This window comes from Carcharodon carcharias, chromosome 13, assembly GCF_017639515.1.
Source record: "Carcharodon carcharias isolate sCarCar2 chromosome 13, sCarCar2.pri, whole genome shotgun sequence".
NCBI classification, from domain to species: Eukaryota; Metazoa; Chordata; class Chondrichthyes; order Lamniformes; family Lamnidae; genus Carcharodon; species Carcharodon carcharias.
In genome coordinates, this window is record NC_054479.1 from 32,322,207 (window position 1) to 32,335,569 (window position 13,363).

A 13,363-nucleotide genomic window follows, 5' to 3' on the forward strand; every position below is an offset into this window, starting at 1 on the left:
CTATCCTCTCCATGCCAGAAAAAAAAAGGCAAATTCTCAAAACCGGACTGGACGAAATCTAATCGTTCCTAAAATATCTCATATCACCCTGCAATAAGCTGCTCTGTTCAAAAGTTAGGGATGGAGGATTAAAGAGGTGAATGAAAAAAAATAGACCAAAATTCTGTTCGTACTTAAATACATAGCACTGAAAGTGCAACCAGAGAAAGAATTCTGCTCTGCAGCCAGCCTTCTTGTGGAAAATCAGTAGACAACTACCAATTTAAAATGAGCTGCCTGCCTTCCTTCAATCATGAACTTGATGAATGCAGGTTTAGCTCAAAATACAATAGTTCAACTGTACCTCGCTGCTGAATAGACCTGGAACCAACATCTTAGTAACAGAGCACTTAGTCCCATATTATTTTCCATTACGCTATTAAGTATCTTCCGCTTTCTCGGCATAACTGAAACACAGGAACAGTAGTGCACCTTTCAGCCCCCTCGAGCCTGCTTTGCCATTCAATCAGATCATGGTTAATTCATAAATCAGCTCTATTTGCCCGTCTTTGCTCCACGTCCCTGGATACCCTTACCAGCAAAAAAATCTTGAGCTTTCAAAATTCCAACTGACCCACTGTCCACTACCTTTGAGAGAGAGAGAGAGAGAGAAAGACTGCTAGTACTGTGAAAAAGTGTTTATTGATTCACTAACTGATCTAGCTCTAATTCTATATTATGCCCTGCTCCCTACCCTTCAAGTTAGAGTTACTGCAAGGACCCGAGACCAAAATGTGCACAATTTTGGAATCCAGTTTATAAAGTTAGCAAAATATGTTAAAACAATTATGAAAAAACCTCTAAGTGGAAAAAAGAAACAAGATTGTTTCATGCACAACAGTTCTTTGATCTCATAGTGGTAGGTCAATATTAGCGATATTTTGGCTCCCAGGTTGCCCCTTCCAAGGTGGCAACGCACATGGACATACCAATTTTAACAGGAGGAGCAAGAATGAAAAAAGTGGGCCTACTCCGATTTTATATACATACACACTCATAAGGGGGAGACCACGGCGTAGTGGTAATGTCACTGGACTAGTAATCCAGAGGCCCAGACCAATGCTCTGGGGACATGAGTTCAAATCTCATCATAGCACCAGCACCTACATCCCATGAAATAATTTTTTTAAAAATGCAATTGAATGGCTTTACTGCATTAAGTAAATTTTGTTAAATTAAAAAATGCAATGCTAAATATTCCTAAATATGTCCATGACAAAGTGGTTTTTAAACAATAGCTTACCTGCCAAACACCCACGATAGCATTTGCTATTAGAATTAATAATATTACGAAAGGCTCCACAAAGGCAGTTACAGTTTCTTCACCTTCTTCAAACCAGGCCAGAACCTGCAAATGATCAGATAAGTTTTTGTGAAGCGTACTGTTTACTCAATAAGGCAGCACACACCCATAACACATCTGTATGCATTTAACTCATTTCAGTGCATTTCTTACACAATTTGTCTTTTAAGTGTCTTCAGGCTGTGTCGCTTTACCTTTTCAAGCATTGTAAAAGGGCACATATTGATATTTTAAAAACGCCCTTTCTTCAGTCTCATTTTACTGTATCCAAATACATTCAATAAATGCAAACTGTTGCACTCCAAGCTCAAAGACTTGAAAATGAACCCTTAGAGCTTTTAGTTGTGTATTTTTTCTGGATGCATTTTCCTTCATAAAAACATGCTTAATTAGAATAATTGAAAGCATGAAAGGAGAATGGCGAATATATTTAACTTATAAAACGAGGTTCCTTTTGCAGCAGGTTTACTCACAAAACTTCTGCATGCATTTTAAAATTGTCTCAATTGAAATGTAAGACATAAACATCAAAAATCATGCTTATAATTTGCACAGTCTATTAAATGTGCAGAAAACAAAGTTAAATATGCAAATTCATAGCACTTAACAGCATCTCACTTGCAAATTATCAGCACATCAACTCAATAATGGTCATGACAAAATTGGATACACTCTAAAATAGAAAATTCAATATTTTGTATTAGATTGGATGTCATAAAAGGATAGTACAAATTGACACTGGCTCCAAATTCTTCAAACAACTGATTTTTATTGAAATGTATTCCTCTGGGTGAAACATATTTCAAGCCTTAATGGGAAAATATCATGGGGTAACAGGTGTACTGCACTAGTCAGTACGTACCAAACCAAAGGAGGAATATCATAGTTTGAAAATTATGCATTTTTAATTACTTTGGCGAACTTTTGCACTGATGTAGGCAGAAATTTTGATGCTGGGGCATGCAGCACTTCCTCAGTTTCCACACCCATGACTCCTCAGACATGTACAGAAAAGCAAGGTAAGAAAATAAAACTACCTTGTACTCTACACTCAAAGAGGACATTAATGCTGCAAAATGATAACATTCCCCATACTGGGCATTGTAATCTCAGCTAAATTGCTAATTTAGTTCCAAGCAATTTTGTCTGGTGATCCATGGTTCACTAGAATTTCGACACAGGGCCCTTGATCAATTCATACTGAATCCGATTCTAGAAATGAAAGGCAATTTGCCAATTACCTTAAAAATACACACTTTTTCAAAATAAGAAATACAAACTGTATAATAATGAACTCAAAAGTGAGGATGATTCCTGAGAATTATCAAAACCACATTATGGCAAGTGTGGTGACAAAATATTAGAAGTTCCATTTAAGATTCCTAATTGCTGAGTTTCTTTCAATCAAACATCGGAAAATAACAAATATAAACCATTACTTCCCCACAAAAGCAAGCAAATAGGCAAAGTTGCTCAAGCAACACTGACAATCTTTGGTGGTTAAGGGTGATTTGTCATTCAAGTAGGTAATGGGGAATGCAGGCATCGTACCAATGTTACAAGACAAAAAGACCGAGCAATCACCACTGGAATGTACCACAGTGTGGTAAGGCACAGTTAACATATAATCACAGCCCAGTCATAATCTTATTGAGTGAAGCACATCTAACTGGTGAAAAGAAAACTGATGAATCATGCCAGGAGCAAATCGGTTGCCAAAAAGTGGGTCATAACCAAATGAGAAAAGAAGGAAAGCATGAGAGAAACCTGGACACATTACTGGAATATACGGGTACACATGCATGCACACGCCCAGATCCTAAGTAAAATGCAAACATTCAGGTGTTACTGCAGCTCAGTTAAAAGATTAATGGAGTACCTCAAGAGTACAAATTTCATGAAAAGACTTAACTAAGTGAAAACAAAGTTGACTATATAAGTTATGCCCATGCCCTTGTGCTGCAGGCCAATTTAGAGATTCTCTACCCTTCATATGTTCTACATTTTTAATCAGAGTTTAATATCAGTTACAGGGCAAAATTCCACAGCAGAGATTGGAGATCATTTCAAAAAGAACACACAAAAAGCCCAGAACTAGACACACCGAGATCAAGCACAGTTTCAGCTCAGTTTCTACCATTTTACACCAGTCCTCAAAACGGTAGCCCATGTTGTTTTCTCTGGCAAATACAGTGAGGGAGATTTGTAATGAAATCACAAGCACATTCTTCATAAACAGACATTTCATTTTGTTACACAAAGGGAGAATCACGTCCAAACCAATCATTTTCTGTTTTCAGTGAATTTAGGTGCACAAACCCCACCACCAACATCCACACCCCACCCAAAAGAAGAATGTGTTCCAGGCCTGATTACAACTAATCCAACTTCAATGCTGTTTCCACTGCCTTGGTTGTTAATCTTTACCTTACTCCCATCTCAGCCGTTCCAGATTGACAGAAATTTTCATTTCTGATCCAACTTTTACCTCTGTCTCAAATCCGGCAGTGCGGAGTGTGAAATAATTTATTTCCTAAACAAGTTTAACTTTGGGGGCTGAAGAGGAAACAGTGTTGCTGAGTAGCTTCACATTGTTCCATTCAAGATATGTTTTTATTCAATGCCATATCCACTGTTGATTCAACATTGCTTCATTTGATGTCATTTATGAATAGCAGCTGCATTGACTCATTAACTTTTCCCTTTAGTTGACTTCCATAAAGGTAACACAAGCCAAAACATTAGATATAAACAGTGCAGAAGTGTGGTTACGTTAACTGTTTGAATCCCTTTGGATGCTTAAGGACACTTGTTGACAGCATTTATTCTCCTTGGATATATGTTTGATGCACAAACATTATATGCATTCATTCTCCTGAGGTACATATTTTATCCATAATTATCTCCGATTTGAATGCAGTCTTTCACTATAAGGACCGTGATTAAATTAATCCCACTACTTAAGGAACTACAGACACTTTCCAGCTCAACACCCAATTGTATGCAACTATTGTTGTTGCTTCAGTTATATGCCTTTTCCACCAGGTTTAAGAGTATAAATACATCAGGGAATGCTCAGACTCAAAAGGTCATGACTTACCAAGCACCTTACATTTGAAAAGTAAAAACTATCGGATGGTTCCCTGAGCAGGCTTTCAAAGTTATTTGTCAGTATGTTGCATTGCCAGAACTTTCAAGTGCCGAGACGTAGCTTGGCTGGTGGTGAGACAGGCCCACTGCATCAGATCTTTTCCTGCACGCCCAAACTCTCAACCCCTCTGCACGCGGCCCTCAAAGCAGACCATCGCCCACCTCCTTCGACAACGTATCTTTGCAAAGAAGGTCTGGAAAGAAATGCAGCAGTATTTACCGAGGTTCACGCTGAGCAGCTCCATGATGGAGGCCTCTGTGCTATATGGGCTATTCCCAGGAACGCACTCTGAGACAAACATCAACTGCTGCTGGAGGACCACCAACTCAGTGAAAGACACTCTTCGGTCTGCCTGAAACTTATTGGTCTTCCAGTATAGAGAGTTGTCAACGACCTGAGTGTTTCAGACTAGCATGTTCCAAAGTCCAGGACCACGTGCTGAGGGACACTAAAGCTTTGGGCAGCTGCTGCAAAGGCTCACTGGGCAAAAGGACACTGCCTAAGGTCCACCTGCCACAGTTAACCAAGAGGCTTGAAACTGTGTAAAATGTCTCAGGCATTATCTTTGTCATGAAATGCATATTATAAATGTCATGTGTAACTGCAATCGTATTGAGGCAGCTCAGAGTGCCTCATGACGTATGGAAATAACTCAAGCTGTTTTGCACTTTCAGTGATGTATAATTTGAACCATTACAGAATATAATTTTATAAATTGTTATGAATAAAGTATATTTTTGCGAGAAGAAAAAAACCTAATCAATGTCTCAACACTGCAGAACAATCAAGTTGTTTCAAATATACGTTTATACCACAACTTAAAGTGAATTTAAACCTATAATCGGGGCTTGTACTGAATTCAGACTGAGTGAAAAATTCCCTGGAGAATTTATTTCCTAAAAAGGTAACAAGCCAAAACAAAACCAAAAACATGTATAAACAATGGAACAGTCCAATTACAGTCTGTTTAAATCCTTTCAGCTATACAAGTACAACTCCATTGTGGTATCAAACCAGGTTAAAGGAAGGTCCCTTCAACATCCTGAGTGCTATTTAAATCTATCTGTAATTAAATAAAACTGTTGCAAATATGGACTTATTACTTTTATTTCATAAACACTTCAACCCAAACTGCTGAGAACATCCACTTAACCACTTATGTACAGAGCACTCTCCTGAGCAGAATTAAGAATTACAGCCCCATAGCACTAACAGGTATCATTTGGATGGAACCCAGGCCTGAGGCCCATAGCTGCAGCAAAAAGTGAAAATTAGTACTCTAGTTTGCCCTGTTAAACAATTTATATTGCCTTATACCGAGCTAACATCTGCAGGAGTAAATGGATGGTTAAAAATAAAAAGTACAGCCTGCATAAATTAAATGCACCAATAACCCACATTCATGTGCACATACCACCAGAAAGGTACAGAAACATGTGAAAACAGTTACATTTAATACTCAAAAAAACACCATTAAACATCAAACCACATTAAGACAGCAGCTTCAAGTCACCCATCCCTATTGGAGGTAACAGATTGAATACAAATTTGCTAAAGTCAAATAAACTACAAATCTGAGATGTATAGCACAAAAATTAAGTCATTCTTGGATATTGCTGGAATATACAATTTTAAAAATGATACTGATACAAGCTTTCTTTCTCCTCCCTATCTTGTTATCTTCCTCATCTTCCTGGCACTATGCACCTCCTCTGCGATCAGGTGAACCTGCTACCAGACCTCTATTAATATAGTCTGACTGCTAGAAATTGTGTGAGGGTCCTGTGCAACCAATTTTCCTCCTCCATGCGCCTTCACTGTATTTAAATCATCAGCAGATTGAACACAACAGGCACTGCAAAAAAAGAGTATGCACAACTTAAATTCTGATCAGGGAGTTGGAAGAACAAAAGAAAACTTCATTTGGGCTGAAGTGAGGAAATAGAATACAGTAACTTTGAAGTAAAAAGTTAATCGCCTTACTTCAGCCTGTCATCTTTTCCCTTAATCTCAGCATACAAAAGTTGAGTTCCAGACAACCATAATAAGCTGCACTGATGTGCTTCAACAATAAACATACTGCACCCAAAAGATGACAAAATAGGTTAGTTTATTACAAGTCAAACATTTGTACTTGACTTGAGATCTAACGGGATGACTTCTTGTAGGCTGCAATACAGCATACTTCACTTGGCAAGAACAATAATAACCTGTAATTACAGCAGGTCATTCCACAGTATCTCCCCAGCATTTTGTGGGATGCTGAGGGGACTGTCTCCCACCCTTAGCATAGCCTGTCCTTTCACTGATAAGCAGCTTTGACATGGCCTCAAGTGAAAGGAAGTGTTTGAATACTTCCCTCTCTTTCAGTTATAGAAATAAACTCTTAGTTTTCCATAGTTTCACCTTTAGCTTTGCTGTGCAGAAACAAGAACTCTGAATTATTTCCCCCAAATGTCAATTTATTTATTTTCATCCCAGCATTCATTTTAGTGTTGCTGTCCTCCTATACTCATCTGGCTAAATCTAAAATAAAAGCAAAAAACTGCGGATGCTGGAAATCCAAAACAAAAATAAAAATACCTGGAAAAACTCAGCAGGTCTGGCAGTATCTGCGGAGAGGAGCACAAACTCAGTTCTGTTGAAGAGTCATATGGACTCAAAACGTTAACTGTATCCCTCTCCGCAGATGCTGTCAGACCTGCCGAGTTTTTTCAGCTGTTTTTATTTTTATTTTGGCTAAATCTAACAACTGATTACCAGGTTTATATTTCAGGTAGGATCAGATCACTCATTATTAACTGGTATAGAGCTAACAGATTTAGTTTTATTTTGTATTGTTATTGAAATGATACCAGTCTGATCCAATTTCTTTTTAAAGTAAGTAGGAGTTGGAAGCCCATGACCAGGGCTGTAGTAGCCTTGCACTAGACTCGACTATTATGAAGGCAGGTGTTACATTGGCCAATGATGGAATGTGCTGGCAACAGTGGATCACAGCAGGAATTACTGCTGTTGGGTGGGGCGGGGGGCAAGGAGGGGGCAGGTAGAGGTAGAGGGACAGGGAGGGAGATGAAGGAAGGGAAGGGAAGGGAAGGGAAGGAAGAAGGGAAGGGAAGGGAAGGGAAGGGAAGGGAAGGGAAGGGAAGGGAAGGGAAGGGAAGGGAGGAAGGGGAGGAAGGGAAGGGAGGAAGGGAAGGGAGGGGGAGGAAGGGAGGGGGAGGAAGGGAGGGGGAGGAAGGGAGGGGGAGGAAGGGAGGGGGAGGAAGGGAGGGGGAGGAAGGGAGGGGGAGGAAGGGAGGGGGAGGGAAGGGAAGGGAGGGGGAGGGAGGGAGGGGGAAGAAGGGAAGGGAAGGGAGGGAGGGGGAGGAAGGGAGGGGGAGGAAGGGAGGGGGAGGAAGGGAGGGGGAGGAAGGGAGGGGGAGGAAGGGAGGGGAGGGAAGGAAAGGGAGGAAAGGTAAGGAAGGGAGGGGGAGGAAAGGTAAGGAAGGGAGGGGGAGGAAAGGGAAGGGAAGGAAGGGAGGGGGAGGAAGGGAAGGGAGGGGAAGGGAAGGGAAGGGAAGGGAGGGGGAGGAAGGGAGGGGGAGGAAGGGAGGGGGAGGAAGGGAGGGAGGGAGGGGGAGGAAGGGAGGGAGGGAGGGGGAGGGAGGGAAGGGGAGGAAGGGAAGGGAAGGGAAGGGAAGAAGGGAAGGAAAGGGAGGGAGGAAAGGTAAGGAAGGGAGGGGGAGGAAAGGGAAGGGAAGGAAAGGAGGGGGAGGGAGGGAAGGGGAGGGAGGGAGGGGGAGGAAGGGAAGGGGAGGAAGGGAAGGGAAGGGAAGAAGGGAAGAAAAGGGAGGGAGGAAAGGTAAGGAAGGGAGGGGGAGGAAAGGGAAGGGAAGGAAAGGAGGGGGAGGAAGGGAGGGGGAGGGAAGGGACGGGAAGGGAAGGGACGGGGAGGAAGGTAGAGGGAGGGAAGGGGAGGGAGGGGGAGGAAGGGAGGGGGAGGAAGGGAGGGGGAGGAAGGGAGGGGGAGGAAGGGAGGGGGAGGAAGGGAGGGGGAGGAAGGGAAGGGAAGGGAAGAAAGGAAGGAAAGGGAGGGAGGAAAGGAAAGGGAGGGAGGAAAGGGAAGGGAGGGAGGAAAGGTAAGGGAGGGAGGGGGAGGAAAGGGAAGGGAAGGAAAGGAGGGGGAGGAAGGGAGGGGAAGGAAAGGGAGGGGAAGGGAGGGGGAGGAAGGGAGGGGGAGGGAAGGGACGGGAAGGGAAGGGACGGGGAGGAAGGTAGAGGGAGGGAAGGGAAGGGAGGGGAAGGGAAGGGAGGGGGAGGAAGGGAGGGGGAGGAAGGGAGGGGGAGGAAGGGAAGGGAAGGGAAGAAAGGAAGGAAAGGGAGGAGGAAAGGAAAGGGAGGGAGGAAAGGGAAGGGAGGGAGGAAAGGTAAGGGAGGGAGGGGGAGGAAAGGGAAGGGAAGGAAAGGAGGGGGAGGAAGGGAGGGGAAGGAAAGGGAGGGGAAGGGAGGGGGAGGAAGGGAGGGGGAGGGAAGGGAAGGAAGGGAGGGGGAGGAAGGGAACGGAGGGGAAGGAAAGGGAGGGGGAGGAAGGGAAGGGGAGGAAGGGAGGGGAAGGAAGGGAGGGGGAGGAAGGGAGGGGGAGGAAGGGAGGGGGAGGAAGGGAGGGGGAGGAAGGGAGGGGGAGGAAGGGAGGGGGAGGAAGGGAGGGGGAGGAAGGGAGGGGGAGGAAGGGAGGGGGAGGAAGGGAGGGGGAGGAAGGGAGGGGGAGGAAGGGAGGGGGAGGAAGGGAGGGGGAGGAAGGGAGGGGGAGGAAGGGAGGGGGTGGAAGGGAGGGGGTGGAAGGGAGGGGGTGGAAGGGAGGGGGTGGAAGGGAGGGGGTGGAAGGGAGGGGGTGGAAGGGAGGGGGTGGAAGGGAGGGGGAGGGAGGGAGGGAAGGAGGGGGAGGGAGGGAGGGAAGGAGAGGAAGGGAAGAAGGGAAGGAAAGGGAGGGAGGAAAGGCAAGGGAGGGAGGAAAGGGAAGGAAGGGAGGGGGAGGAAAGGGAAGGGAAGGAAGGGAGGGGGAGGAAGGGAGGGGGAGGAAGGGAGGGGGAGGAAGGGAGGGGGAGGAAGGGAGGGGAGAGGGGGAAGGGACAGGTAAAAGGAAGGGAGGAAGAGGCGGGAGGGAGGGAGGGAGGGGAGGCACAGGTAAAAGGGAGCGAGGGAGGGAGGGAGGGAGGGAGGGCCAGGGTAAAAGGGAGGAAGGGAGGGAGGGAGGGACAGGTAAAAGGGAGGGTGGAAGGGAGGGAGGGAGGGCCAAGTAAAAGGGAGGGAGGGAGGGAGGGAGGGAGGGCCAAGTAAAAGGGAGGGAGGGAGGGCCAAGTAAAAGGGAGGGAGGGAGGGCCAAGTAAAAGGGAGGGAGGGAGGGAGGGAGGGAGGGAGGGCCAAGTAAAAGGGAGGGAGGGAGGGAGGGAGGGCCAAGTAAAAGGGAGGGAGGGAGGGAGGGCCAAGTAAAAGGGAGGGAGGGCCAAGTAAAAGGGAGGGAGGGAGGGAGGGAGGGAGGGCCAAGTAAAAGGGAGGGAGGGAGGGAGGGTGGGCCAAGTAAAAGGGAGGGAGGGAGGGATGGAGGGCCAAGTAAAAGGGAGGGAGGGAGGGATGGAGGGCCAAGTAAAAGGGAGGGAGGGAGGGAGGGAGGGCCATGTAAAAGGGAGGGAGGGAGGGATGGAGGGCCAAGTAAAAGGGAGGGATGGAGGGAGGGAGAGAGGGCCAAGTAAAAGGGAGGGATGGAGGGAGGGAGGGCCAAATAAAAGGGAGGGAGGGAGGACCAAGTAAAAGGGAGGGAGGGAGGGAGGGCGGGTGGGATGGAGGGAGGGAGGGAGGGAGGGAGGGAGGGCGGGTGGGAGGGAGGGAGGGCCAGGAAAAAGGGAGGGGAGGGAGGGCCAGGAAAAAGGGAGGGGAGGGAGGGCCAGGAAAAAGGGAGGGGAGGGAGGGCCAGGAAAAAGGGAGGTAGAGAGTGCCAGGTAAAAGGGAGGGAGCGAGGCGGGAGGGAACGAGGGAAGGCCAGGTAAAAGGAAGGGAGAGAGGAAGGGAGGGAGGGAGGGAGGGAGGGATGGCCAAGTAAAAGGGAGGGAGGGAGGGATGGAGGGCCAAGTAAAAAGGGAGGGAGGGAGGGAGGGAGGGAGGGAGGGAGGGAGGGAGGGATGGAGGGCCAAGTAAAAAGGGAGGGAGGGAGGGAGGGAGGGATGGAGGGCCAAGTAAAAGGGAGGGAGAGAGGGATGGAGGGCCAAGTAAAAGGGAGGGATGGAGGGAGGGAGGGCGAAGTAAAAGGGAGGGAGGGAGGGAGGGAGGGAGGGCGGGAGGGCCAGGAAAAAGGGAGGGGAGGGAGGGCCATTTAAAAGGGAGGTAGAGAGGGCCATTTAAAAGGGAGGTAGAGAGGGCCATTTAAAAGGGAGGGAGGGAGGGCCAGGTAAAAGGGAGGGGAGGGAGGGCCAGGAAAAAGGGAGGGGAGGGAGGGCCAGGAAAAAGGGAGGGGAGGGAGGGCCAGGAAAAAGGGAGGGGAGGGAGGGCCAGGAAAAAGGGAGGGGAGGGAGGGCCAGGAAAAAGGGAGGGGAGGGAGGGCCAGGAAAAAGGGAGGGGAGGGCCAGGAAAAAGGGAGGGGAGGGAGGGCCATGTAAAAGGGAGGGAGGGAGGGAGGGAGGGCCAAGTAAAAGGGAGGGAGGGAGGGAGGGAGGGAGGGAGGGAGGGAGGGAGGGAGGGAGGGAGGGAGGGAGGGAGGGAGGGAGGGAGGGAAGGAGGGAAGGAGGGAGGGAGGGCCATGTAAAAGGGAGGGAGGGAGGGAGGGAGGGAGGGAGGGAGGGAGGTCCATGTAAAAGGGAGGGAGGGAGGGCCATGTAAAAGGGAGGGAGGGAGGTCCATGTAAAAGGGAGGGAGGGAGGGCCATGTAAAAGGGAGGGAGGGAGGGCCATGTAAAAGGGAGGGAGGGAGGGAGGGAGGGAGGGAGGGAGGGAGGTCCATGTAAAAGGGAGGGAGGGAGGGAGGGAGGGAGGTCCATGTAAAAGGGAGGGAGGGAGGGAGGGAGGGAGGGAGGGAGGGATGGCCAAGTAAAAGGGAGGGAGGGAGGGATGGAGGGAGGGAGGGAGGGAGGGAGGGATGGAGGGAGGGAGGGAGGGAGGGATGGAGGGCCAAGTAAAAGGGAGGGAGGGAGGGAGGGAGGGAGGGATGGAGGGCCAAGTAAAAGGGAGGGAGAGAGGGATGGAGGGCCAAGTAAAAGGGAGGGATGGAGGGATGGAGGGCCAAGTAAAAGGGAGGGATGGAGGGAGGGAGGGCCAAGTAAAAGGGAGGGAGGGAGGGAGGGAGGGAGGGAGGGAGGGAGGGAGGGAGGGAGGGCGGGAGGGCCAGGAAAAAGGGAGGGGAGGGAGGGCCATTTAAAAGGGAGGTAGAGAGGGCCATTTAAAAGGGAGGTAGAGAGGGCCATTTAAAAGGGAGGTAGAGAGGGCCATTTAAAAGGGAGGTAGAGAGGGCCATTTAAAAGGGAGGGAGGGAGGGCCAGGTAAAAGGGAGGGGAGGGAGGGCAGGAAAAAGGGAGGGGAGGGAGGGCCAGGAAAAAGGGAGGGGAGGGAGGGCCAGGAAAAGGGAGGGGAGGGAGGGCCAGGAAAAGGGAGGGGAGGGAGGGCCAGGAAAAAGGGAGGGGAGGGAGGGCCAGGAAAAAGGGAGGGGAGGGAGGGCCATGTAAAAGGGAGGGAGGGAGGGAGGGAGGGAGGGAGGGAGGGAAGGAGGGAGGGAAGGAGGGCCATGTAAAAGGGAGGGAGGGAGGGAGGGAGGTCCATGTAAAAGGGAGGGAGGGAGGTCCATGTAAAAGGGAGGGAGGGAGGGCCATGTAAAAGGGAGGGAGGGAGGGCCATGTAAAAAGGGAGGGAGGGAGGGCCATGTAAAAGGGAGGGAGGGAGGGAGGGAGGGAGGGAGGGAGGGAGGGAGGGAGGTCCATGTAAAAGGGAGGGAGGGAGGGAGGGAGGGAGGGAGGTCCATGTAAAAGGGAGGGAGGGAGGGAGGGAGGGAGGGAGGGAGGGAGGGAGGGAAGGCCAGGAAAAAGGGAGGGGAGGGAGGGCCAGGAAAAAGGGAGGGGAGGGAGGGAGGGCCAGGAAAAAGGGAGGGGAGGGAGGGCCAGGAAAAAGGGAGGGGAGGGAGGGCCAGGAAAAAGGGAGGGGAGGGAGGGCCAGGAAAAAGGGAGGGGAGGGAGGGCCAGGAAAAAGGGAAGGGAGGGAGGGCCAGGAAAAAGGGAGGGGAGGGGAGGGGAGGGAGGGCCAGGAAAAAGGGAGGAGTGAGGGAGAGAGGGAGAAATGGACGGCCAGGTAAAAGGGAAGGAGGGAGGGTGGGAGGGAGAGAGGGAGGAAGGGAGGGCCAGGTAAAAGGGAGGGAGGTAGGGCCAGGTAAAAGGGAGGGAGGGAGGGAGGAAGGGAGGGCCAGGAATATGGTAGGGGAGGGAGGGCCAGGAAAAAGGGAGGGAGGGAGGGCCAGGAAAAAGGGAGGGAGGGAGGGCCAGGAAAAAGGGAGGGAGGGAGGGCCAGGAAAAAGGGAGGGAGGGAGGGCCAGGAAAAAGGGAGGGAGGGAGGGAGGGAGGGAGGGCCAGGAATATGGTAGGGGAGGGAGGGCCAGGAAAAAGGGAGGGAGGGCCAAGTAAAAGGGAGGGAGGGAGGGAGGGAGGGAGGGAGGGAGGGAGGGCCAAGTAAAAGGGAGGGAGGGAGGGAGGGAGGGAGGGAGGGCCAAGTAAAAGGGAGGGAGGGAGGGAGGGAGGGCCAAGTAAAAGGGAGGGAGGGAGGGAGGGCCAAGTAACAGGGTGGGTGGGTGGGAGGGAGGGAGGGAGGGAGGGCCAAGTAAAAGGGAGGGAGGGAGAGCCAAGTAAAAGGGAGGGAGGG

The 13,363-nt window shown here is 49.6% G+C and overlaps 1 protein-coding gene across 3 annotated transcripts in view; it reads right to left on the minus strand.

Annotated features, from left to right (window-relative positions):
- Positions 1 to 13,363, minus strand: part of LOC121285552 (sarcoplasmic/endoplasmic reticulum calcium ATPase 2) — a 179,362-nt gene that overhangs the window by 72,551 nt on the left and 93,448 nt on the right. For all 3 annotated transcript variants that reach the window (XM_041202082.1, XM_041202081.1, XM_041202083.1), the window contains one exon: positions 1,283 to 1,387. In XM_041202082.1, the coding sequence (XP_041058016.1) occupies positions 1,283 to 1,387 (105 nt within the window). The remainder of the gene's footprint in view (positions 1 to 1,282; positions 1,388 to 13,363) is intronic.